Source organism: Epinephelus fuscoguttatus, linkage group LG18, assembly GCF_011397635.1.
Source record: "Epinephelus fuscoguttatus linkage group LG18, E.fuscoguttatus.final_Chr_v1".
NCBI lineage: Eukaryota > Metazoa > Chordata > Actinopteri > Perciformes > Serranidae > Epinephelus > Epinephelus fuscoguttatus.
The window spans coordinates 14,594,653-14,619,708 of record NC_064769.1 but is presented as its reverse complement, the minus strand read 5'-3'; the positions used below and the strand labels follow the sequence as shown (position 1 = coordinate 14,619,708).

At 41.5% G+C, this 25,056-nt stretch overlaps 1 protein-coding gene across 6 annotated transcripts in view; it reads left to right on the top strand.

Moving 5' to 3' along the window:
* Positions 1-2,814: 2,814 nt before the first annotated feature.
* Positions 2,815-25,056, top strand: part of nedd4l (NEDD4 like E3 ubiquitin protein ligase) — a 58,352-nt gene continuing 36,110 nt past the window's right edge. For 3 of the 6 annotated variants that reach the window (XM_049603413.1, XM_049603412.1, XM_049603411.1), the window contains exon 1: positions 20,648-21,918. In XM_049603413.1, the coding sequence (XP_049459370.1) occupies positions 20,815-21,918 (1,104 nt within the window). In that variant the 5' untranslated portion in view covers positions 20,648-20,814. Of the gene's footprint in view, positions 3,165-5,763; positions 5,838-13,650; positions 13,733-15,411; positions 15,451-15,897; positions 15,952-20,645; positions 21,919-25,056 lie in introns of those variants that run through there. The other 3 variants (XM_049603417.1, XM_049603415.1, XM_049603414.1) reach the window with 2 other exon arrangements.

Below are 25,056 nucleotides of genomic sequence, written 5' to 3'. Positions count from 1 at the left end.
TGTATGAACAAATATTGTAAAACATGTTCTGACAAACAGAACATAAAACCGAGTGTATCTTCTCACTGGTTCCTCTTACTGGGAGCTGTAAACATAGTTAGGTCTCCCAGTATTTGACACCCCTCTCTGCCGCCCTCCTATGTTCTGTCCTTGACTCAGTTTCTCTTGTGTGTGTGTGTGTGTGTGTGTGTGTGTGTGTGTGTGTGTTTATATGACATTATCTCAACTTAAACTGTTTAATATGAACATGTGAAGGATTGAAACACTTCTTTTGTGCAGGTTTTAATTCTGTGTGTCTCTGTCTAAACCGCAAAAAGACCAAAAATATGCATATTTTTTGATAGAACACGAGGGGAACTGCAGACACAAAGTGTAAGCTATAAAAGATCGCAAATTTTGAATGTGAAAGTGCACATAATTTTCATGGAAACTCAATAAAGCTGAGCTGATACAGAAGGAGAAAGAGACAGATTCCTTTGAGGGATCTTCAAGGTTCTGTGTCTCTGTCCGATCATTGTTTATGGAACCAAGCTTCCTTTTGAAACTCATTGTGTGTTCACTTTCTGGGAATCCACACCATATCCCACAAACACAAAGGCAAATACACACTCACACATGTACGTGCATTCATGTCAAAGAATACCAGGAAACTAGTAATGGTATAGACAGATGTGTGTGCTTCATTACTGAAGTAAAAATTAAAATACCACACTGTATAGGTGCACCATTCCAAAAGGAAAACACTCAAGTAAATACAGCACCTCAAATTTGTACTAAAACAAAGTACTTGGGTAAATGAACTTTGTCACATTCCATCACTGCTATCAAAATCATACGTGGCTATTTGTGTGAGCAGAAAGAAACATTCAGAGCAAAGCATTTGCACAGAGTGAATGATTGTATCAAGAGTGGCTTGGGAAATCTCCAGCCCTCCCCTTTTTTCAGCTCTGCTTAGGAGCAATAATGTTATATAATATGACCATCTGCTCTTCACATTGATTTAAAAGTCCCATTATGCATGGTGTATGCCTGTGGACATTTGAACCAGGATGTGCCTTATGGGTGTAGTATGAAGTTCAAGAGTGAACTGAAATGCATTGCCCTTTTTAAAAATAATTTCTCTGTCATTCTTAATAAGCGTTCTGGCGTTATGTGCAGAGCAGAGGATGTGTTAGTGATTTTGGTGTGACAAATTCAATGTGTGTGCTTGCTCGCTGATGCCAGTGTCAAAAGGAGACCAAGGCGCAGGCTGCAGTCAGAGTTGTTTGACACTGCTTCATCTATAAAGCAGTTCACAGCGTGTTACTGCGCTTTGTGTTTATGTGACTTTTGATCCTTCAGTCACTGGACATGTGCCATCAGGCCCCAGCTGAGCTGGTACAATAGCTAAAGACATCATGCATATGTAGTGACATCTAGCGGCGCTCTTGTGAACTGGTTTGACAAAGCAAGCTGTGTTTAGTAAAGCAGGCGTCTATAGGGGGCAGTATAGGACCAGTGTCGCTCATGAAAGTGAACTATATTACACTCACTTGTCTCTCGACATGTTAACGAGCTGTAAATGACTGATGGTGAATATCAAAAAGGCCCCATCACATTAAAAAGCCTAAGGATTGCAAAAACTATATGAAACTATCTTTTCAATAGCCTAAATTAACAAAAATTGCGCAAGAGAACATCCTCTGTGACCAACTGTGAAAAGGAAGACTTCACATACAAGACCAATGAATTGTAGCCAAATAATAACAATGTAAACACCTCAGAGGACAAAATAGTTGCCATCTATAACTAAAAACTCACAAGTGGTCGGTAGTCTATTGGCTGAAATGATATATATATATTTAGCCTCATTAATGTATATAAGCCTGACAGATGACAGATCATGTCATATGAAACACATTGCACACATCAATAATGACTTCATATATGTGCAATTGTGTACATGTGGTAACTGGGCTGTAACTCATCCAAAATAAATAAATAAATAAATAAAATAAGATAAAATAAAATGAAATAAATAACTATAATAAAACAAAACAAAATAAATAAGAATAAAAATAAAACAAAATAAAATGAATAAAATAAATAACTAAAAGAAAACAAAACAAAATAAAAAATAAATTAAAAACATTACAAATGGAAAAATACGTTTTGGTTTCTATGTCTGTGTTTAGGGATTATATATATTTTTTTATCCACTGGGCCACGTCTATATGCTATTAATCTATGTTTCACATACAGAAGCTATAACCTTACTTTAAGATAGCCCATTTTGTCAGTTGTTTATATCATTAAGTTAACTCGCATATCGCTTGTTTTTATTTTCTTTTTAATAAATGAATGCTTGTGTGGAGAGAGCTGGAGTCGATTTAATTTCCCACGGTGACTCCTCTAACTTTTGCCTCTTCATCGACCTAAATTCATGATGCGGATCACTAGTTTCATTCTGTCTGAGCATCTCGCCTATGATTGGCTGTGCTTTCCCCAAGCCCCGCCCCAGACATGAACGCGCTCAGGGCTGAATGGAAATGACCAGAGCCAGTAACCACCTTCGCGAGGATAGTTAGCCGGAAATAGTGATAATATATATTATACAGATGCCTAAATAAATCCTGGCAATGTTAAACTTAGTTGCTTTCCAAGACACAGCCTCACACACCCCGAGAAAAGAAGAGCAAAAAACACACACACCCCAGCTCCACGCCCTCTGCATATTTAATTGGCCGCCGAAGAGCTTTGGGGATTTCACGACGCAACTGATTGGTTGATGTCGACAGCAATCACGTCTAGACGGCATCCGATTGGCTGAGCTGTTAGGAGGAAGTCAAGTGTCAAAACGTTTCGGGGGATAAGCTCGGAGTTGACAAAAGCGATCTGTCTCAGTTGAAACATTTTGGACACTGTTTTTTTATATTCCAGGCTTTGTCCTGGGCTGACCACGCTGGCGAGGATTACGTTATCCGCCTGAGAACCGAACCGCCGTGCCGTGACGAGGACTTGGTTTCACCGTAGACTTGACCACCGCCGCACGGCAGAGAGGGGAAAGTGGGACTTTATTGTTCAAGGCTAGCTAACTAGCTTTGCTTGTTTTTGTGTGCATAGCGTGGACCGCAGGATATATGGCTGCGAATTACGAGCCGGTATATGGACTATCAGAAGATGAGGTAAGCTGTAATAATAACAAAGCTTTGTTATGCAGGCAGCAGTCATGAATAGGCGTCTCGCGCAAGGGGGGGTTCAGCCGTAAATAGCTAACACCAACGCTAGCCGATAGTCAAGCTAACAAGCCCTCACCCACGGTAACATTCCATAGTAATGTTCAGGCAGCTGTCAATTTCCTGCCCCCCTGTGTGCGTGTCCACTAGTTTCCCCATCTTAATTCAAGTAACAGATGCACCACTTTGACTCCAGCGTGTTAAAAATTGAATCGAGCAATCTTAAAATCCTCCCTGTATCCTTTATTTGCATAAATGCACGAGCGACTTGTAGCTCTAAAGTGCTGTTTTGAAGCCCAGATGTGCAGAGGAGACATTTCTTGGGTGGAGGGCTGGATGGCATGTCAAGCTAATCACTCTGCCTGACTTTAACACCGCCTCTAGTCAGTAATCAAAGCCGTTTGATGGTGAGCTCACCGCTCAGCGAGTTTGAAACGGAGGCATGTACGTCTTGCGCTGTCAACTGAGGTCGATATTGACTTCAGTCTTGAACTCTGTGTCGCATTTGACATACAGACGCACATTAATAATGCAGTGTAAAGCAATGCCAGGATGCAAACGTTGTTTTACATGGCAGCGCGACAGTCACGAGTCAAACATGAGGACACTGCTGAGTGGCAAACAAAATCATTTGATCACCCAGCAGCTGTCATATTAGTCAGTTATTTGTCAGACATTATCACTGCAGTCAGAAATAGTAAGGCTCGAGATAAGTCTTTGGAAGATCCGGATGAACGACTAAAAATAATTATTTCATATGTTTACTCAAGGTTTTCAGGAAAATAGGGGTGTGACTGATTGTTGAGTTTGTCATCAGTAGGCTGAACTGCCACTCTTACCAGGAGGGAGGCGAGATGTGCATGTGGTTTCTTTATACCAATTTAATGGACAGATGTCTTGGTAGATACACCAACCATTAAACGGGCACATATCTGACTAGATATTCCCATTAAAGCTGTTTTTCTGACATTTAATTTTGTTAATCAAGATCAGTTTATGATCTTAACTTATGAGAAGTTAATGATAAACTTTATTTGAAGGGCTATGAGCAATCTAACTCAGCCAGTGTTTGTGTTTGCACTGCTTTTCTGATGAGGTAACTCTTTTCACTTTCATAGCCTTGCCATGCCCTGTCTGTCAGTCATTACTGGAGGGGAAGCATGCCAGTATTAAAAATTCCACACACTGCAATACAGGGGCACTTCAGAAAGGGATGGTTACTTTTTGGTTAAAATTCACCATATTGTCAGCATTAAATCACATCATATAATCTCCACAAGTAGGCTAATGGTTTTAAGACAATTGTGGGTCCGCATTCCACAAGACATTTCACTTCCTGTGGTGATGAGGCAAACAGTCAGAAATGCTACACCCTCTGAACAAGGCCATGGCTTAAGGTAACAGCTGGGTTGGTCTGCTTTCCCACCCATCCCAGTCCCTCCTTTGCTCCATTCTCCAGCACTTATATATAAATTTGTGACAGAATTTGTTGCAAGGCTTTATGAACACATCATGAACCCTTCTTAGGATACACACATGAAGCAGTGTGTCATTAACTTTTACTTTAGACCCCATTTCCAATAGACAAAAGACTATGTGAAGCTGTAGACCAAGCATAGTATGAAGTGGTTTAGTATTAAAGAAATAGCCTACTTCATCCAGAAAATGATCATTTGTATTTAAAGTACTCACCATGTGTTTGTTGAATTTGTGACGACAACTTTGTTTTTCTTGCATGCCTCCATGGTGAGCGAAGAATCCAAAAACGTAGAACGTTCCTGATGAATTGGAGTAAAAGCGGACCTGCCTATAACAACAGCAAAACGCTATCAAAACATTAGTGTACAAACTCTTACACAACTCATTAAGTATGGCCCAAGTTTCATTTATCCAGTTATATGCTATGTTCTTGCCAAACACCTGCATTTTCACTAAAACCTCACTTTTTAAGAAATAGTAGTGAGTAGCGTGCCTGGGCAAGCGCGTGCATTTGAACTTTGTACAAGTATTTTAAATAGTAATGTGTTTAGGAAGTACTGAGTATATGACTGGATACATGAGACTTGGATTATACTGAATCAGATGGGTGAGCATTTGTAAACAGATGTTTTGATATAGTATTGTTGTTAAATGCAGTCCCCTTTTACTCCAATTCATCAAGGATTTTCTCTGTTTTTGGATTCCTCATTAACTGTAGAGGTATGTCATAAAAACAAAGTTTTCTCCACAAATTCAGTGTAACACAGAGGGGGTAACTGATATACAAATGATCACTTTGTGGGTTAAGTATTCCTATAACTAACATTACAGTACCCTTTCTCTGCAATATTTCAGTATTGTTTATGTATTGTCACCTGTCAGGTTTTAAATGTTGGAGTTATTCAGGATTGAATGCTTTTCAGACACAACTCAATTCATTTCTAGGTCAGGGTTATTGACTTGAAAAATGCAGCTTTGAATCTTTGAAGTGGCTTCCATTTGAAGTTATGAGATAATTTTCCCATGAATTCAATTTAACGTTTGGGTCCACCGTCTCTTTCTTCTGCAGCATGAAACGAGAGTGCTGCGGGTTAAGGTCATTGCAGGAATGGATCTGGCGAAGAAAGACATCATTGGAGCCAGGTGAGTATCACAGGACTTTTATTTAGGACACACCAGAAGAGGCTGTTTTCAGCAGAGGTTTCTCAGTAGTCACACTGTTATGCCACTTTAATGTCATTGTTGTGGGATAGATGTGTAGGCCTGGTCAGTGTACTTGCTGTGGACACAGGCTACTTCACTTCAGGTGTATTCCCTTTGCTTATCACTAGTTGTATATTTTGATATGTAGGCTGGTGTTAGTTTCTCTAAAGCTCACATATGTGTTGTCATTTTTATAACTGTTTTGTAACATACAGTACTGATATGAAAAAAGGCAAATACAAGCATATCTGTAGACATGTCGTTGCATATAGCATCCTGCTCTTTGATTTAGAGGGTCTCCTTTAGGCTGACCTTGGACAGGACAGTGTTATGCACTGTGACTACACTCCTTTACCTTACAGAGACCTTAGGCTCCAGTGTTAATCAATGATTACCTACCTGCCTCTCCAATCCTACTCATAACCCACCTCTATTACAGTTTTCCCAGATAAAAGCGTGACTAATAATTATACCATACCACATACTCTGTCAAGACATACTTTCTCACACGTAGGAAGACACAGATGTTAAACTTTTGTGGGTCTTGTGTTCATCAAGAGGTCTTTTCTTGTGCTGTCAGACCTCCTCTCTCCTTGTGTGTTTCTGTGATGAAGTGTAACCCACTGTTATCACAACTTTTATGCCATGTTACATAACACCCCTCTGAAGTCTGTGTATAGTTATTTTTTAGCATGGCTGAGCGCTGTGACTTCTGCCCTCTGAATTTTAATTACCCGCCTCTGTACCTGCAGTACTAGAGGGCTGCAATCTCTTAATAGTACACGGAGTGACCATCAGGCACAGCTAAATCAGTTATCATTTTATGTACGTACCATTTCTGTGCTCTTAGTCCAGGCCACATGCAACATTCAGCCGAAGAACTTGATAATACTTGTTTATTTTTCTTGGAACCGTGGACCATCCTTTCTGCTGCAGATTTGTTTTTCGGAAACTCGACATGCCTTTTAAAAACAACCCTGTTTTATCCACCTGACTCTCAAACTTGCAGTAAACTGCACAACACTAAGTTTGATTTTCGCTCACATCCTGTAACGCCACCCAACCAACCTCCTGTTTTCAGGATAATTGAACTGATTGCTTGTGCTTCAGCTCATCAACTTTGTCTTTACCCGCTGCTCTTTTTGTGCTCTATTGGTACTGCGCATGTGCAAGTTTCGACGGAAATAAGAAGAAAGCGAGATGCCTCACTCTGTACCTACTTACATCATTAGATAAGGAAATAAGTAGGCCTATGTGTTTAATTCTTTTTGAGTTGCCAGATTTACTATCCCATTGTTGCATCTTACTTCCCCTGCGCAATCAGGCAATCCCTATTGTTGAGCCCTGCATACACTAACCTATAAGTAAAGTCAGGTGTATGGGAAGAGAGTAAAATATATTTTAAGATTGTCTAAAATAAGGTTACAGTGGTGGAAAAAAGTTTTCGGACACCCCATGCATTTGTGAAATATCGCATTAAGAATCACTCTTAGGTCTTCAAGTGCAATTTCTCTTAGTACAGTCACAGCCAAAATACTAAATAAATCCAAAAAAGCCATAAAAAACTTAAAATTGATTGGTTCCATAAAAATACATAAGAAATTTTGAGTATTGGGTCATTTTGGTACAGTGATGAAGGTTGTTCTTTTTATTAAAAGACACAATTTTTGTTGCCAAGCTTCGTGTCTACATAAAGCCAGCACATTGGAAAGTTCTTCAGACACAAAAATGGCTAAAACAAGGAACCTAACGCAGGAAACATGCCTGAAGATAAAGATTCTCAGCCAGGAAGGGTACAGCTGCCGCCAAATAGCCAGGAAGTGCAGATGCAGTCCTTCAGCAGTTGGATACACTCTGCAGAAATACAGACGAATCAACAGCTTGGAAGACAAACCAAGATCTGGGCGTCCAAGGGTTTCTTCAGCAAGAAATGACCGCATCCTGATCCGCATGTGCAGGCAAAACCACCGAATGACATCACAGGAGCTTCAGCAGCAGTGGTCAAACCAAACTGGTGTCCAGTGTTCCACCCGCACTGTACGTGGCCGACTTTTAGATCATGGCTTAAGGTCCTACAAGGCTATCAAGAAGCCCCTGATCAATGAGAGACTGAGGTTAGCCCGGCGTCGTTGGGCCCAGGCACACAAGAACTGGACAGCCAGGAATTGGAAGAAGATTTTCTGGTCAGATGAGTCCAGTTTCCAGCTTTATCTTCCTCCTACTAATGTGAGGGTACGCAGAAGGCCAGGCGAAGCATTATCTCCAGCATGTACAGTACCTACTGTCAAGCATGGTGGAGGCAGTATCATGGTTTGGGGATGCATGAGTGCTGCTGGTGTTGGTCATCTCACTGTCTGTGATGGCCCATTGAACTCTACCAAATATTGTACCATTCTTGAAACCCACATGCTCCCTTCTGCGCATGCACTGTTCCGTCGAGGTAAAAACTGGATGTTTCAACAAGATAATGCCCCTTGCCACACATCCAAGGCCAGTAGAACATGGCTGCAGGAGCACAGTATCCAGGTCTTTAGAGTGGCCAGCTCAATCCCCGGACATGAGCCCCATTGAAAATCTGTGGTGGATTATCAAAAGGTCTGTTTCAAAGCATAAACCAAAGAATTTAGAAGAATTAAAAGCTGTAATTCAAGAAGAATGGGACAAGATTACCCCTCAACAGCATGAAAGGCTCGTGGGGAACATGCCAGCCAGGATTAGAGCTCTACTACGTGCCAATGGCAGGACTACTAAATATTAATTTGATGATGTGATGGTTTATTTATTTTTTGTTCAGTTTTGAACACATTCTCTGTTATTTGTTGACTTTGATACCGACAATGTTGAGAACTGACATATTGAAACTGTCAAGAATTTAGTTTTGTTAGTTTTTCTTGTAAACAATAAACAAAAAAATATAATTTGTATTTGTTTGTATCTGTCTAATGCAGCCACACCTTTTGAAACACAAAAAAGATTTTTCCACAAATATTTCATGATAATATTTGAGATTGTGTAAAATTTTAAGGGTGTCCGAAAACTTTTTTCCACCACTGTATGTCTAAGGATCCACATGTGATTCAGTGTCTGCAGTGCTGTTGCTTTTTTCATATGCATTCTCGACAACATGCTCCCTTGAGAGCAAATTCTCCGACAGCTGAATTGAAATTCCTGTTCAAGAGTCAGCTGTTTGGCCCACAAAGGTCCACTTCAATACCTGAATAGCTTTGCACTGAAAATAAAATGCAAATGCATGAAGCAGTACGGCAGCAATGCCATCCAAGGCTGTCTCACTGAAGATCGCATGTTATCATTTTTTAACTGCATCAGTAACATCTGCTGGTAAACAACAAGCACGAGAAGGTTCAAGAATAGTCTGAATGAGACAACACCCAGTCAGAGCAAAGCTTTACTCACACAATCAGAATTCAATTATTTTATTTCTCATACAGTTATGGATAACGACTTTAAACTGCGTTTTTTTTTTAATGCACTTGGTATCTGGCTGAAATCATCGTATGACTAGTGTAAGCCTCATCTAATTCTGAACACTAACCCTACTGTCGTTTACAGTAATGCATTGTATTTGAGCTATGAGAGAGCGGACATTGTCGGAGAAGGAGCCTGGCATGTTTAGCACTGTGTGAGTGCTCCTCACATGCCAGAGTGCATGTGTTAGCATCCTGATGCCCTGCTGGCAGGACAGCTCAGCCTGGCTCAGGAGAAATCTGAACTGTAATGAAGAAACACTGAATGAGGTCTGGATGTGTGGCGAGCTACCACAGGAGACAGTGCTGACTTGGCAGTCTGTCACCTCATAAGATGCTCAAACAGTGCTGGCTTGTTCTTTTCTCCTTTTTTTTTTGCTCCAAACCCGTCCCCGTTGCTGCTTTATTCTGTGATACAGCTACTTTGATCTATTGTGTTCTTCTAGGTTATTTCGGACGAAGAGAAACACCCATAGGTTTTGTTTTTGTTGATTTAGCGAGGTGCGAGGAAGTCGCGTGCAATCGAACAACAAGTGGACCAAGGTACCATTTGAATCCAGCCACCCTTGTTAGCTTTCATCTCCCAGTGTTGACCTTAAGTACCCTGTCTCCCTCAGCAGGATCTCTGTTGATAAAGGCAAGGAGACAAGAAGGAGTCTCAGTGCGGTCGTGATACAGTAGGGCCATTGTTTTAGTTTAGTCACAGCACATCACAGAACCACACAAACACACAATTAGAGGCTGTGGGGTTCCTGGAGATGTTAATTAACAATCAAGCAACAGCAGTTGCTTTGGGTACATTCGCGGCTCATTTTTTAATATTTCCCATCTCTGCTTCTGCCCTTTTCCTTTCGCTCCCTCTCAGCTACTTCCTTAGAATCAATGCAGGGCCGCACTCCAACTGGCAGGCGAAATCTAATTTTGGATATATCCATACTGGAATTAGATTGCTGCTTATATCAAGTCTGATGGCAGGGAAAAAAATTGCCTGGAAAGTGATTATTGCAAATCAGATTTAAAATGCATTCAGATGGTTTGAATTGCTATTTCAAATCATATTTCTATCTTGTGTGTCAAGTCTAGCCACTGCAGTCCAAATGTCATTTATTACACAGGAAATTCAACATGTAACACCAACATCTCACCCAGGGCATTGGGAAAAAAAAGATATTCACTTCCTTGGTGTCATCCGGGAAGACTGAAAGCTAGAGATTGTGTTGGTGTGAGGAATTAGAGGATGTGTGTCTCTGTTCTACATGTAGCCTGCAGCTTGTTGTTTTGTCTGTCGTTTAATTACACACAATAGAGTTGTGTCCTGAAATGACATCTATAAATGTATATGCTCATTATGTAGCAGATTGTGTTCACATTGATATGAGTCATTTCAGGACGCACATAAGCAGGAATGGGACAGAGAAATGGGAGCTTTATGGGAAATTTTGGCCCCTCGGAAGTAGATGAGCGATAAATCAATTAATCAATCTGTCATCAATTCTTTGGATCACAGATTAATCATTTAAGCAAGGTTTTGGACTGTTGGTCAGACAACAGACTTTTGATGTGGTTATCTTGGGCTTCAGGATATTGTGATGGGCATTTTTCAGTGTTTTCTGATGTTTTATTGACCAAACTATTAATCTACACATCAACCACATGAGAGACTAGCGAACCTCAGTTGAATCCAAACATGCCGTAAGCTGTTCCACTGAAGGTGCCAACAAGCCTAAGGGGAGATGTCTGGTTGCATTTTGGATTTAAAAACTATGAAGACTGAGAAAAGCTGGACAAAAGCAAAGAAATGCTACAATTCTGAAACCATTTAAGGAAACATCATCCAGATAAGCGACCTGCGAAAATATCCGACCTGAAACAAACCCCACTGGAACAGGCATTTACTATCCAGTTCTCTGCTTGTCCAAAAAAGTACTGAGGTTGTTGCAACTTTCATATGCAAGGACATATGTCTGTACGGCGTTGTTGAAAATTATAGCTTTCGAATCCTCAGTAATATACTAGAACCAGGCTACATTTCACCCACACGCTCATGCAAAGATTTGGGTGAAGTGGGAATCGCGAACCTGAATAAGCCACGGGCGTAATGCATTGTTTGCTTTTAAAATAATTGCAGGTATTCAGTTCAGGTTGCGGTGGTTTATGTTTATGATTTTAATCGAAGATGTTCTGCGTCCGACCAGCACCTGATCCTTGAGACTGGCTGTGCAAAGGGAGTTCTGTTACTTATTCATTTTTTTTTATTATTGCACCAGGTTAGAGGGTTCCTTGTACAATTTACAGCATTAGTTCTCTGAGAGTTGCGTTCATACCCAAGAGAAAAAAATTGGTATTGTAACTGGAATATCCCCAAATTAATTGATATTAATTTAGATCATGATTCGACTCAAATTGGGACCTTGTGAATCAGAATCAGTTTGGGAAATCCGCGGCGATATCCAGCCCTATAGGACTTTTTCACAGCAGACAGCAAACAAACCTTCAGGTAGTGCCGCCACTATTTTTGTTAGACAGTGCCACCTCTCCACATACTACCTGCATTATGTAATCTAGACTACACACAAATGAAATTGCTGCAGCCAGAAAACAGACAACAGAAACATAAATGTGTAACAGCGGTTTTGTCATCCAGGTTTGGTCTTAATATAAAAAGCTTCATGTAGGAACGTGCAAAGTCACTGACTGAAAAATCTTCACTGTCACAGTCAGACTTGTGAGAAGTTTTCTTTCTCAGGGAGGTTTTTGGAAAGGTTATAACCTGACACTTTACCCTGTACTGCCTGTTGGGACTGAGATCAGTAGAGTAATTGGTCTGCTTGGTAAATAGTGCAGCTCTGCCTCTCTATCCAGAACTCACTGGAGATTTTCTCCCCTGTCAGCACCTACAAATAAACCAACTGGCTATTTTTAAATGGCACAGTCACATACTCTGCTTACTACTTGCACTGCTTACCTCAAAATGCGTTGCAGTTTCTATTTTTAGCCCTCTGCTTTGTCAATAAGACATTATAGCCTTATCTCATAATACCTAAATGCAAGCAGTTTTTATCTGCTGTGGTTGTTGGTGGCAGACTCAGGTTTCAGGTCTGGAAACAGGCAGTTTGTCAGAGTGTAGGAAGCTTAGCAATATGGGCTGTGGTACCTGTGCCCACAGTTAAAATGATGTAGACTGGGAATGGGACGAGTTGAGGTTAGGCACACTAGGCTGTACAGTATTCTGTTTATTATTGTAGAAGAAGGGGATCCCTAATTTCTTTTAAGACCTAAAAGTGTGTTTCAGTATATAGAATTAAAAACTGTCAAGTACTTAAAGCTTCAGTTGGTAACAAACTTGTCATATTTTCTGAAAACTGTCACCATATCCTGACAAAAGTATAAGAGAGACATAGTCTGTGCAAAATATCTTGTCCTCCTCATAGTGCCTCTGATGGCATTTGCTAGAATCTACTGTGGCTGAAGGACATCAAGCAATCAGAGCTGAGGAGATTGTAATGCAGCTGTCAATCATGGTAATCACGGGTCGTGAACTGCCGTCAAATTGCCAAACTAGGCAGTGCTGATCAAATATAAATCAACTCTGTTACTGCATTGCCTGTTTCTCACCTCAGATGTTTACAGACACATATTTAAGTGTACTGTTTTGCAGTTAAATGAGAACATTTGCTCTAGCCGCTGGGCCATTTTCGCACAACTGTTTTCAACATGGTGGCGGGGTCACAAACGTTCTCATTTTACAGCTTAACAGTACACTGCAATATGTTTCTGAAAACATTAGAGGTGAGAAATAGGCAATGCAGTCACCGAATATTGATTCATATTTGATCAGCGCTGCCTAGTGACAGTTTGACCACAGTTTATGAGCAGTGATTGACATGACTGAAAGCTGCATTTAGAGACGTCTCAGCTCAGCGAAATGAAAGTTAAATACAAGTCGCTAAGTATAGCCATAAAGTTGCCACTTAATGCTTGGTCAGATTTTTGTGTTTTAGTCAGATATTGCTTGATTTAAACAGTTATTTGTTCATAGTATTTTGGCCTTTTTTTGGAGAGAGATGTTGGAAAAGTGTTGGTTTTGTACTATTATGTGTGTTTCTTGTTGTCAGCAATACGATCTGTAAATAATGTTTGTTGAATACTCTTATGACTGTTGGGAGCCGATTTGTACCTGTGAATTTGCATGAGCTGTTGCAAAGTGAGAACTGTGAAAAGCTCAAGATGAAACTGATTCTTCTTTTATTCCTGTTTTGTTTCTGCAGCGATCCCTACGTCAAACTGTCCCTCTATGTTGCGGATGAAAACAAAGAGCTTGCCTTAGTCCAAACAAAAACCATTAAAAAGGTAAGTCCTAAAGTAAGAAGTGGCTCTGATGCATGCATCTGTAGCATAGTGCTGCTCCTTCCTGTGTCCTGCACAGACCGTAGGCTCGTAGATTGAGACCTAACAAACTCTGATTTGTTTTCATCATATCAGATTGGCCACTCCTGCAGCAGTAATCCCCTCCCACACACCTGCACCACGCTTTTACTGCACAGCCATTTAAATGTGACTTTGTTCACTCCCCTTTTGAGTCACAGATTTGAGATTACTATGTTCTCTGAATAGCCCCACCCCCTGTGCTGCCACCACCTCTCCTTCATATCAGTGCATCATATCGTCTCTAGAGATGGAAACCACAGTAAAGAAGCAGAAGGCAGTGCTTCCTTTTCTGCTCTGTAGAGCGTAGAGGGAGACATTGGGCAAGCTCTTTTCACCTCAGTGGCCTATTTTGGGAGGAAATCTGTTCACAGCAGGGGGAGCTATTACTTGCTATTAGTATAAACTCTTAAGAGGATATTTTAATGTTGAAGTGGGCTGTGATTTTGAACCATATGTCCATAATGATTGCTCACATTGTGCATTTCTCTGAGCTGAAATGAAGCCTATAGAGGTCTGTCACATGTTCTCATTTAATCCAGAATCTGTAATGCATGCTATTGTGCATTACAAGTTATATAATATACAGGGGAGAAATCCCAGTGAAGCTGTTGGCTTCTAACACTGTAAAATAGCCTGACTCAGCTCCTTTTGTAAATGTCTCCTTTCCTGCTAGTTAAGGTTAGCTTCATGTAGCTGCCAGCCAAGCCTCTGCTGGAGTCGGGCAGCTCAGGCCTCCACGCAGGCAGACATATGCTGCCAGTGGCCACGGTTGCCTTACTGGATATAAATAGCTGACAATGCACTGCTATGTGGAGCAGAAAATGAAGCATCACTGCTCGGCTCTTCCGTGGGTTCTGTGTGTCTTTAAATGGGACACCTTTGATGGCGTCTTTGTCGTTGAGTATAAAAGTATAGCTTGTGGCAAGATGGCGATGAGAAATGAAGAGCCACTCTGAGATTAGCATCAGTAACCAGAAGATACCCTGAGCCTATACCAAACATTGATATTTGGCATACTATTCTAGAAAAATTTTCAAGACTGATTTTAGATTTAAATTGGCTTTTGGTGAAAGGGCAGTGGGTTCATTTGTAATTCTGCTTTGTCAGCAGTTGTTTAAATGGAGATGTTATTTCATCGCTGCCGTAAAATGTTGTAAAGTGTTTATTAATCAGAGTGACCTGTGAAATCAAGGTTTCATTGACATTCTGGTGTTTAAGTCTTTTCAATCACCCAAGGAATTTTAATGAGATGTGTCAAATAGTTCTCAGTCCAATAAAATATCAAATGTGTGAGGCAGAAGGAGAGAGTCTGAGCGTCCACACACTGAGCTGACCCATCCAGAAAGTGGATGAAAATCCTCATGGTTGTTAATCTAGGGACTAATGCCAATCACTGGGACATGTTGTTAGCTACAAACTTCCTAACAACCTAAGAGGATCATTGACGCACAAGATAGAGCCTAATTTCTCACTTGGACTCTCTTCTCTCACTCCGAGTTGGATAGGTTTCATACATCTGTGCTGTTTTCAGCGTAAGACTAATGATAGTGTTCACTGATAATGAATTATTAGTCTAACCACGTCTATGCTTTGTGTTTCAGACCCTCAATCCCAAATGGAACGAGGAATTCTACTTCAGAGTGAGTTCACGTTTTGAACTCTTTGCATGCTTTACTATGTGTCAGATTCTTACCAGCACCCTCCACTACGATGCTCTGTTATTTCTCTTGTTTACTCTAGAGCGGTAGTGTCAGAGTTGTTAATCTTTAGTTGCAGTTTAACAGTCAGTGCCACCTCCTCCTGAACTGTAATCAAATGGACCATATTAGACTTTAGAGGCTTAGCTACATGCATATGATTACTCCTGACTGGTTATTTATAAAAGAATTATAGTTCAGCCCTATGTTATAACCATTTGAGTATCGCTGATTGACAAGCCACTAGTCATGATTTATTGTGATGCAAAAACAAACAGGTTGTTGCCTAAAAAGTGTTTGTATGCATGTACATTTACACTGGCTTTGTATGTAACATAACTATGAGATGACTGCTGTATAATCTCCCCTGTTATTTTGTTGCCAACACAGGTGTGTCCGCAGAATCACAGGCTACTCTTCGAGGTGTTTGATGAAAACAGATTGGTAAGATTCACACTTCGTAACCTCTTACCCTTCACTCCCTCTGTTGCATACATCACACATTAACTTTAATTGCAGTTTGTTTGTTTTGACAGCTTTCACCAGTAGTTGATTTACTTAGTTCCACCCACTGCGAACTCAAACCTCTTCAATTTACTTCATGCAGTTTGTTTCCACTTCAGACTATATAGACATCATATTGTCTTGGTAACATCAAGTGCCATTTCCATCGGTGATAATGGGCTTTCTGGTAGTACTTTCTTTTATGGATTAGTCTCAATTATGCCAATAAAACATCCATGTGCCACCAAATAAAATATGATGGTTGTAAAACTGATATTGTCGCACACCTGTATTGCTTTTTATGCCATTTTCCCAGAATAGTTCTGCTTTCATTTCAACACAAGGGTTATTAACAAACTGGAATGAATTGTTCTGACTTTATTTGTGACCGCCTATGTCTTCACAGTTTTCTTCCTGTGAACTCTCTGACACATTGCCAGATCTGATGCCGCAGGATTTCAGCCGTAGGCTCAGTCAAAAGAACTCAAAACAAACACATTGCGATGCTCCTAGGAAAAAAACATGGACACAGACACTGCACGGCCTGTTCATCTGTTAGTTTCATTGCTCTGCTTTAAGGCTGTGGTCCGCTAACAACTCCTACATTCCTCTTATGTCAAATTTCTCAGATTTCCACCACAGACGAGAACACTAGTTTCATTGACTTGTGAAATTAAGCCCGTTGTAGGCCCTCAGTTGCCATGACAACTAGATTAAATGTCTGCACAATGTCAAGAGCTGCAGCAATTAAAAAGAGCACAAGTAGGTCTGGATAATCAATTCACCAATTCACGCTTTTGTATAACCTTCGCCTTGGCGAAACATCTTCGAAGGAGAGTGAAATGGTTGTTGACGTAACAAAGATGTTGTTCCATGGAAGAAGGGAAGGGATTTCCTGAAAGGGTTTTGTAACTGCAGTAGTATTTATTTCCTATAAATTCTCAGTAACTCTGGGGTCTGTGTCCTGAGTTTGATGTTTGATAAAACAAACGGCAGATCCAGCCTAACATAGTATTGATGTTCTTGGCTGTATAAGGCCCATTCTGTCTGGGCCTCGCAGGTTCGGGACTGCTGTTTTTGTGCGTGGAGGACCGACGTAGGAGGTCGCAAGATTTGAGCTTTTTGTTACACTACATCCTGCAGTTTTCCTGATAACATAATGAAGTGAAGATGGGGACATTTTATGATTAAATCTCATTCAGTCACTTTAATGTGCATGTTACTGATAAAATCACTGCATACATTAGTGCCTGTTGTGTGTGCATGTTCTGCAGAAGGGAATTGCTGGCGCTCAGCCGGCAAAGAAGAGGGCAGCTGTAATGTTTCCCTCAGTTCAGTGGGAGCTCTCTGCTGCCATATAGAAGAGGAAGACACAACAACAGCACAGCACAGGCAGCCTCAAGCCCGGTCCTCTCCTTATATGTCTGAGGAGGTGCTTTTCTGTCTATCTCTAGGTGCATGCCAAGGCAGCTCCTCCACCGCTGGCCAGTATTTCTTTCAAGGGGCTGCCTGTTCTCTTGCATCTGTTAATTTATTGTTTATTTGTCAGAAGAGATGAAAAGTTTGACTAAGCTTTGCATTATAGCATGTATGATAGATTGCCGCTTACCTATGTGTACTTGGAGAAAATCCCTAGATACACTGAATGTCAACGAATGTAAGTGCTTACAAAATACGGAAGAACTACATATGCGACTGACAGCTAACACAGAATGTAAAGATAGGTTGAATAGGCCTACAATACAGTGTAGTGCTTTGTTTGAAGCAGGCATGTTATGTCATTTGGCAAGCTGGGCATGCTGCCATTGGACCACACATTGGCATTTTGTTTCTTTTATACAGAACATTCTCTATAACATTTCACACACACACATTTATTGACTGTGCCTAACACTGTAGGCAGTGTGTCATCGCGAAGTGTAACCGGCTGCCAAGCGATGATTTTTTTTCTTGCTCTACAGTCTTTTCTTTTGGCTGTATCACTGCCTCAAGTCAATATCACTTGTCTCCTTGATGCCCTCTTGTCCACAATGGAGAACTTTCATTTTTTTGTTCTTGTCCTCTCCTTTTTTTTTCTTCCCCACTGTGGTGCACCATCAGTGGTTTGGCTGTCAGCTTGTTGCAGTGTGCTTTTTGAGGCTGATAAAGTGACACACTGAGCGCTGAACCATAGGTCAAACCAGTCAGAGAAGTGGGAACAACTTTTTGGACGACACAGTTCTGAAATGCCAAATTATCATAGGGTGCTTTGTGTGCATGGAGGCAGACAGCTCGCCCACCAAGTCTGGTCTCAGGACAGAGTAGCCCCAAACCCCCATCTTCACATGCTAACCTGACAGTAAAAAAAGACTGCTCTCATGGATGTTGTGGAAATCTCTCTGTTGTATCTTGAACTGTAGCCAAATAGAACATTACAAGTGCTTAAACATCATAATTTGTGTGCCTGATTTGAGCATCGCAGGTTAGGATCACAGCTGAGTCGTATCTTGGGCGGTTTTTGGATGCAAACAGAGTGGCCTATAAAACCACCAGACAGTTAAGTGTTTGGCTGTGTACTGGAGACGGCGTAGTCTATTCTGTTTGAAGAAGACTTGGATATCTTTCTCCAGAGAGGATTCTGCTGTTTGCCTTATCAAAGCTGCAATCTGTCAGATATTCTGCTCCTCACTCTGCCGCTGCCTATTTTTCTGGTCCATTTTTAGCAACAACTTCCTTATGCATCTTTTTTTTCCTGTTTCCAAGCTACGAGAAGTAGCAGGGCTCAATTTGTCCTCCAGATTGATTGATGAATGTCGCATTTTTAGTGGTAACATTTAGCAAGAAAACCTGGACATCAGGATGTGACTAGTGTACCTGTTAAAAAAGAATATAGATTTATCAGTAACAGCAGAAAGGGAGATGCCATGTCCTTAAGCCATTACATTAATGAAGGGATAGTGTAAAGGTAGAGTTTAGAGCTGGGCAATATGTTAGTATTATGTCATGATATAAGAATAGATATCGCCTTATATTTGAGATTGTAATATTGAAAGTGTTGTAATTTCCTGGTTTTAAAGGCTGCATTACAGTAAAGTAATTTTCTGAACTTACCAGACTGTTCCAGCTGTGCCATTGTTTCCCTTTACACACTTCGTCATTATATCCTCTAGGAATGGGTATGAGTACTCAGTTTGGACTTCAGCATTTGTTTAATTTATTGAGTAATTGCCGCTCAACATCACACTTGTGAACATGATTTTTATAAATATATTTTTTTACTTTTTAAAAGGGGAAAAATCTTATATAATTGTGGAGCTACATGCAGTGTATTGCTTTGCTCATAGACTCTTTGCCCTGTTGTTCTCTCTGTTCATCAAGAGATTACTGCTGAAGGAGTGTGAGCTCTGCACCTAGAAACCACCAGTGATAGGGCGAAGTGTTAGCATCACACGGCTAAAGTTACCTAGTGGTTATTAAAGGGTTTACCAACAGAGTCAAGCTGTTTCAGTGTCAGTGTGAGGTTGCTGGGACTGGTTAATGGCTTGGTGTCGGATGCTTGTGTTAGCTCATAATAACCAGGTAGATGTTAAACTGACCTTGAGGAGCGCAGCTCCAAAGACAGCCCATCGGTGCTGCGTCCAACCTTTGTGACAGCAGCAACAGAACGTTTGCTGACTTTTCTAAAGTTAACTTTGACTTAATGGTTTAGTAGGCTAGTTGAAGCCCGGTTGTTCAATAAATGCATTTCAAATTGTACTTGTTTTCCGTTATTGGCCAATTGTCTGTTAGATTTTTTTTTTACCTGTACTCTACAATAATTTAATGCTACTTCTCGAGTTTAGAAGTTACTTAAAATGCCATCCCTTATATCCACACTACTGATAACTATTTATCAAAAATCTCATTGTGTAAATATTACGTGAAAGCACCAATAGTCCACCTTACATTATTGAAGCAATATCGATATCAAGGTATTTAGACAAAAACGTTTTGAGGTAAATTACTTTATACTATATGCTGAAGACAGTAGTGTTTTGAGGAAGATATTTTGTGCCACTACAAGAAAATCAGCAGTTGTAGAAAAGGTAAGTATAAGGTAACTTATTAGGGTTAAAAATGACCAAACTGTGTGGACGTAGAAGGGAGGACATTGATGAGAGGTGTGGAGGCAGGGAATTGGGCGGGGTGTTAGATGGATATCATTTGTGTGGTGGAAGGGATTGACAGTTGTAAGTGGGGTGTGTTTGGGGGGCCAGTTGGCACTTGAGGGCAGCATGGGGTTGTAACAGGAGGTGCTGGGGCCATTTGTGGTCACATGACTTACGAGCAACCCACTGTCACCTCGGAAACCAGGAGCGCCGGTCGCTCTTATCCAATCATGTCAGGAATGCTGGCCGTCACTCGGCTCAGGCTATTTCTGCTGTCTGTCGCTAGTGCTTGGTAGTGCTAAGAGTCTGGCATACAGGGATCCTTCTTTTTTTCCCCCACTCACCCTTCCTCTCTTTATCCTCCACTCTGCCATTCCTTTGAGTCGCAGTGTAAAGTTGTCAGCTCTTTTGCAGTGGCTGTTCAGTTTTTGTGGTGTGACTGCTTTGCTCCGTACAGTTTACTGTGGAAGGAAAGTTGTGGAAGAGACTCGGAGAGGGTGGGAGGGGTGGGGGGTGAGGGAGAGTGGAAGAAAAAAAAGGGGATCAGTCATCCAGCCAGCCAAAGGAGAGAAGTGGGCGACACTAAGAGACAGAGACTGGAGCCAGAGGAGAGAACCAAACAGCAGAGAGAGAGAGAGAGTGAGAGGGAACGGGAGCTGTGGGACGTGAGGTGAAAATGGCTCAACGTCTGCGTTTGTACTTTGGCTCAGGCCGCAGTAACACAGCCCCAGAGATACTGGAAGGAGACTCTGAGGACCAGCAGGGAGACAATGATGTGGTCACGGCGCTCCGCATGCAGCCACCTCCGGTGTCTGCGCCTTCTCAGGAGCCAGCTGCGCAGCATGCCCCACCAAGAGCTTCGAGGTCAGAGCCTTCGCTTAAACGCAGCTCCTCTATGTTCATACCCCAGCTCGCTGCCTATGCTGAGCCTCGGCCCACCAAGAGCTCCTCGATGCACATCTCCCTTCAGCGCTCAAATGGATCAAGTAATGGAGATTCCCGTGGTTATGCTGATGATGTCCTGCCACCCTGTTACACTCCTCCAGGTCCTGCGCCTGCCTATACTGAACCACGGATCCAAGCAGACGTTCCACGACATCCACCTCCTCCGTACTACAGTCCAGAAACTTTAAACTCAACAACTTTTCTGACAGAGCCGAACCTGCCCAAACGCAGGGTCTTCAGTATTGGCTCCAATGGCCATACTGTGTATAGCAGAGGTCAACCTGGTATCACTGTTGGTGGTATTTGTATCCAGAGGAACTCTCCGGACGGTTCTGACATCCAGCATTTCAGAATCCACCCTTATGGTAGCACTGGCTGGTCCGTCCAGCAGCAGAGCTTGGACCAGTGCTCAGTTGTTAATGGTGGAACACAGAGACTTGTGTTTCAGCTCCAGCAAAATCAGAACCAGGATCAGAGCCAGGGCAGGCAACAGGCTGCTGCTTCCCAGGAAGAATGCGCAGATGTGGGCTTTGCCGCGTCAAGAGGTAGCCGTACGGTGCATTACCCCAGAATTCGACTAGGGAGAAGCTTGTCTCATCAGATGCTGTTGCTGGAAAATCAACCCCAGGAAACTGGTGCAGACAGCCAAACTGAAGATGAGACTGAAGCAGACATGGAGAGGATGGAAGCAAGAAACAGACCTAATGGTTGTACTTTCAAAATCAGTGGGGATTCTTCCAGGAGGCAGCCTCATTTCAAGATATATTTTACCCCAGGTGGAGGTGGAGATCAGGATGTGGGCCATGGCAATGATTCAACAAGGGATAACTCTGAGGTAAACTTAAGTGGAATGAAAACTTTGTAAATATTGTTATGGGATTTGATAATAAGATCCGCAAGGTTTTTAGTTTTTAATGATGAAAAAAATGACTGTGAGAATGATTTGTAAACAATCACAACAAATAGTGGACGGGTCAACTGGCTCATATGACATTTAGCCCAACACATGATAGCTTGTATGTTGTGTAGCCAGAAGAGGAGGTTCATTTCGTAGGCCATGAGCATAACAAATGGGAATCAGTGTGGAATGTATGCTGCCTAAATTATGCAAACATTGTGGGATGTCTTAAGTATTTCGCAACTAATTTGTCACTCACTGAATTCAGCCCAGTTGAGGAGAGATCCGTATGGTGCAGGAAAAGGGTGGTGACATTCTGGGAAGTGAAAAGTGCAGACATGGTTGTTGAGCTAAATCACACACACTGGCCTTCTTTCACTTCACAGCCACAGGCATTTCAAGTTTTACACACATTGGCCAATTCAGTCATGAAAGGAAAACAGGAACAGGCTCATGGATGAATGGATATTTTTTCCCCGTGCACTTGTTGCCTTCTGTTTCACAGAAATGTGACACTTAAGTTTGGTAATACCCTTAACTGCAGCCAGTGCTCTTTGAGAGTTGGCTGTTTCTATCTTTAGTCTGTTTCTAGTGAGGTTGTTGATTTTGAGAGCGGGCAGGCGGCATGTCTTCTTTGGCTCTAGGCTGGTATGGATCCGTATCCTCGCAGCTGCTCTGTGAGTGATTACGAACTAAGATGTCATATTGGGCCAAGCAACAATCTCGAATTCTAATAAGCATCTCTTTCTTGAAAGCCTGACGTCTTTTGATGTTTCTCTCATTTCTCCTTCCATACATAGCTCAAACTGTGGAAGTGAAGCAGATCTAAATGTTGCACTTTTATAATCAGTGTGTCATATTGCCTAATTTATCATTCACAAGCTTCTTCTTAGAGCACTTAAGATAATGGACTTTTCAGCAGCAGTACGTTCTGCACCCCACTTTTTTTTTTTATCAATTTAAAATTTAAATAACCCACTTAAACTTCAAGTTGCAGCTGTAAATAATAATAATATATGATGGATTTTCAAATTATGGGTCTCTCACTGACTATACAAGGATCATTCCCAGTACTTTATCATGAAGGGTTTTCTGACAAGAGTGTGCAGCCATTATTTAAAAAAAGAAACTTAAAATATTGTACCAGCCTCCCACTGTTTCAATGTATACACCCTGGACATTTGTGGTTCCCAATTTTTTTGGCTTGCGTCCCCTAAAAATGAAGCAGTATCTGTTTACGACCTCTTGTCAAAGGTTCTTTGTACACGAGTCATGACCAGTTAGTCAAAGAGTCATTTTTACTTCTCAGGTTCTTTGTTGAAGATTATAAATAAGTCTAGCAAAAAAGTTATCTGGGGATGCAGAATTTTTTTTCTGCAGTCCTATCCTGTTAATCTTTTCATGACTCCTCAGATTTTTCTTGCGACCTTTGGGGCATCCCGGCCCCCAGGCTGTGCTGCACCAATGAATTCAAATGAATCCAACTTAAAGGTACCCTGTGGCCTTTTCCACCTCTGACAATGCTGTGGAGAAGTTTTTCATGAGTAGGTCTTAAGTTTTGTAAGCGGGCAACACATTATACCGTCCTGCCACTAGTGTGACATTATTCCACTCATCAATAGGAGGTGGCAATGTGCCAGATTTAGGAGCAAGACTCCAGTAAAGGTGTTGATGGAAAAGCATGCTGGCAATATTACAAAAAAACAGCTGTGCAAATGTTTTATATGGAAGGAAATGCATTCAGTACATTTCTTTGATTTCAAGGATATGCACAGTTTATTCAGGCGAGTAACACTGATAGTAAACATGTTGTTTGTTCACAAGAAAACTGAACACAAACACACAACTGTAATTATTTAATTATCCGCCACGATAAGGAAATGAGATTAATTTTGTTGTGGTGTGCTCCAGTGCCCAAGGCCCTCTGCCAAGCTTTCATAGCATGAATAACATTTTTGACAGTTACTGTTCCCTTGCCTTCCTGATAATATAAATGTTATAAATCCAAGATTGTGTTTATGTCAGAGTCACAGAGTCGGAGCCTGAGGCATGATTAGATCTGTGGTGTGATTGGCTTGCTTATTGGCAGCTCTCCACTAATTCATCTACAGTTCTAATATATTTTTAGTCATGTTTTTGACAGCTATACTTAAATGCATTTTACACACCTTCTTGTTTCCTCATTATTTAAAGACACTCAGTGCTGTGTTACCTCAGGGCATCCTGTTTTTTTCATGCAACGAGGAAATCCTCATTTAGACCATAATGACAGGTCTTCCCCAACTGGTAGCCTGGAGTTGGAGTGCCCCTTTCTAAAGCCCTGCATGGGATACTACCGGTGTGTTGTGTGTGCCAGCGAGACTAGCTGCAGACAGCTATGCCACAGTGCCATGCCCTCGTTACAGCTCTGCCTCGACGCCCCCCTGTTTCCATTCACAAAGAGCTCTTGCAGGCCACTGGGTTTGCTATATTTACCTGAGACAGGATTGTGGATGGACGGATGGATGGCGCGGGGACTCTCTTTTTATTTCCGTCCAGTACCATGTGAAACGGGTTCAGATTGCTATTGTTGTGAAGGGCTTTTCTCTGTCAGCTCTGATCTCTGAGCTGTGATACAATGCACGGCATTGTAATTCAGTCGTGTCAGCACAGAGACTGTTGAGTAGGTGAGACAACCTGTTCACACCTCAGTGCCAGTCTGGACCCCATCCAGGTTCCTGTATATCATGAACTCTCGGCCTGTTATCACCTCTTCATATATATCTTTATGGTAGTTCAGTACGGCTACAGTTAGCATTGCCAATTACTATCCCTTTATTTACATCCTACCGCCTTAAGGACAGGTTCCCCCAAATTACAAAAAAAACCCCAGATTGTTTTGTCACTTGCCTCTTGTGGTGTCCAGGCCTGCTGATACTTTTGGTTTTATTTTTTCATACCACAGTGTAGAAATACTTAGTCACAAGTCAAGTCCTGCATCAAAGCTTCACTTTAAGGTTAACTACACAGGAATTGTCTCTCACTGTATGTCAACAACATCACCAGTAAAAGTGAAAGCCGACCCCAGATTCACTC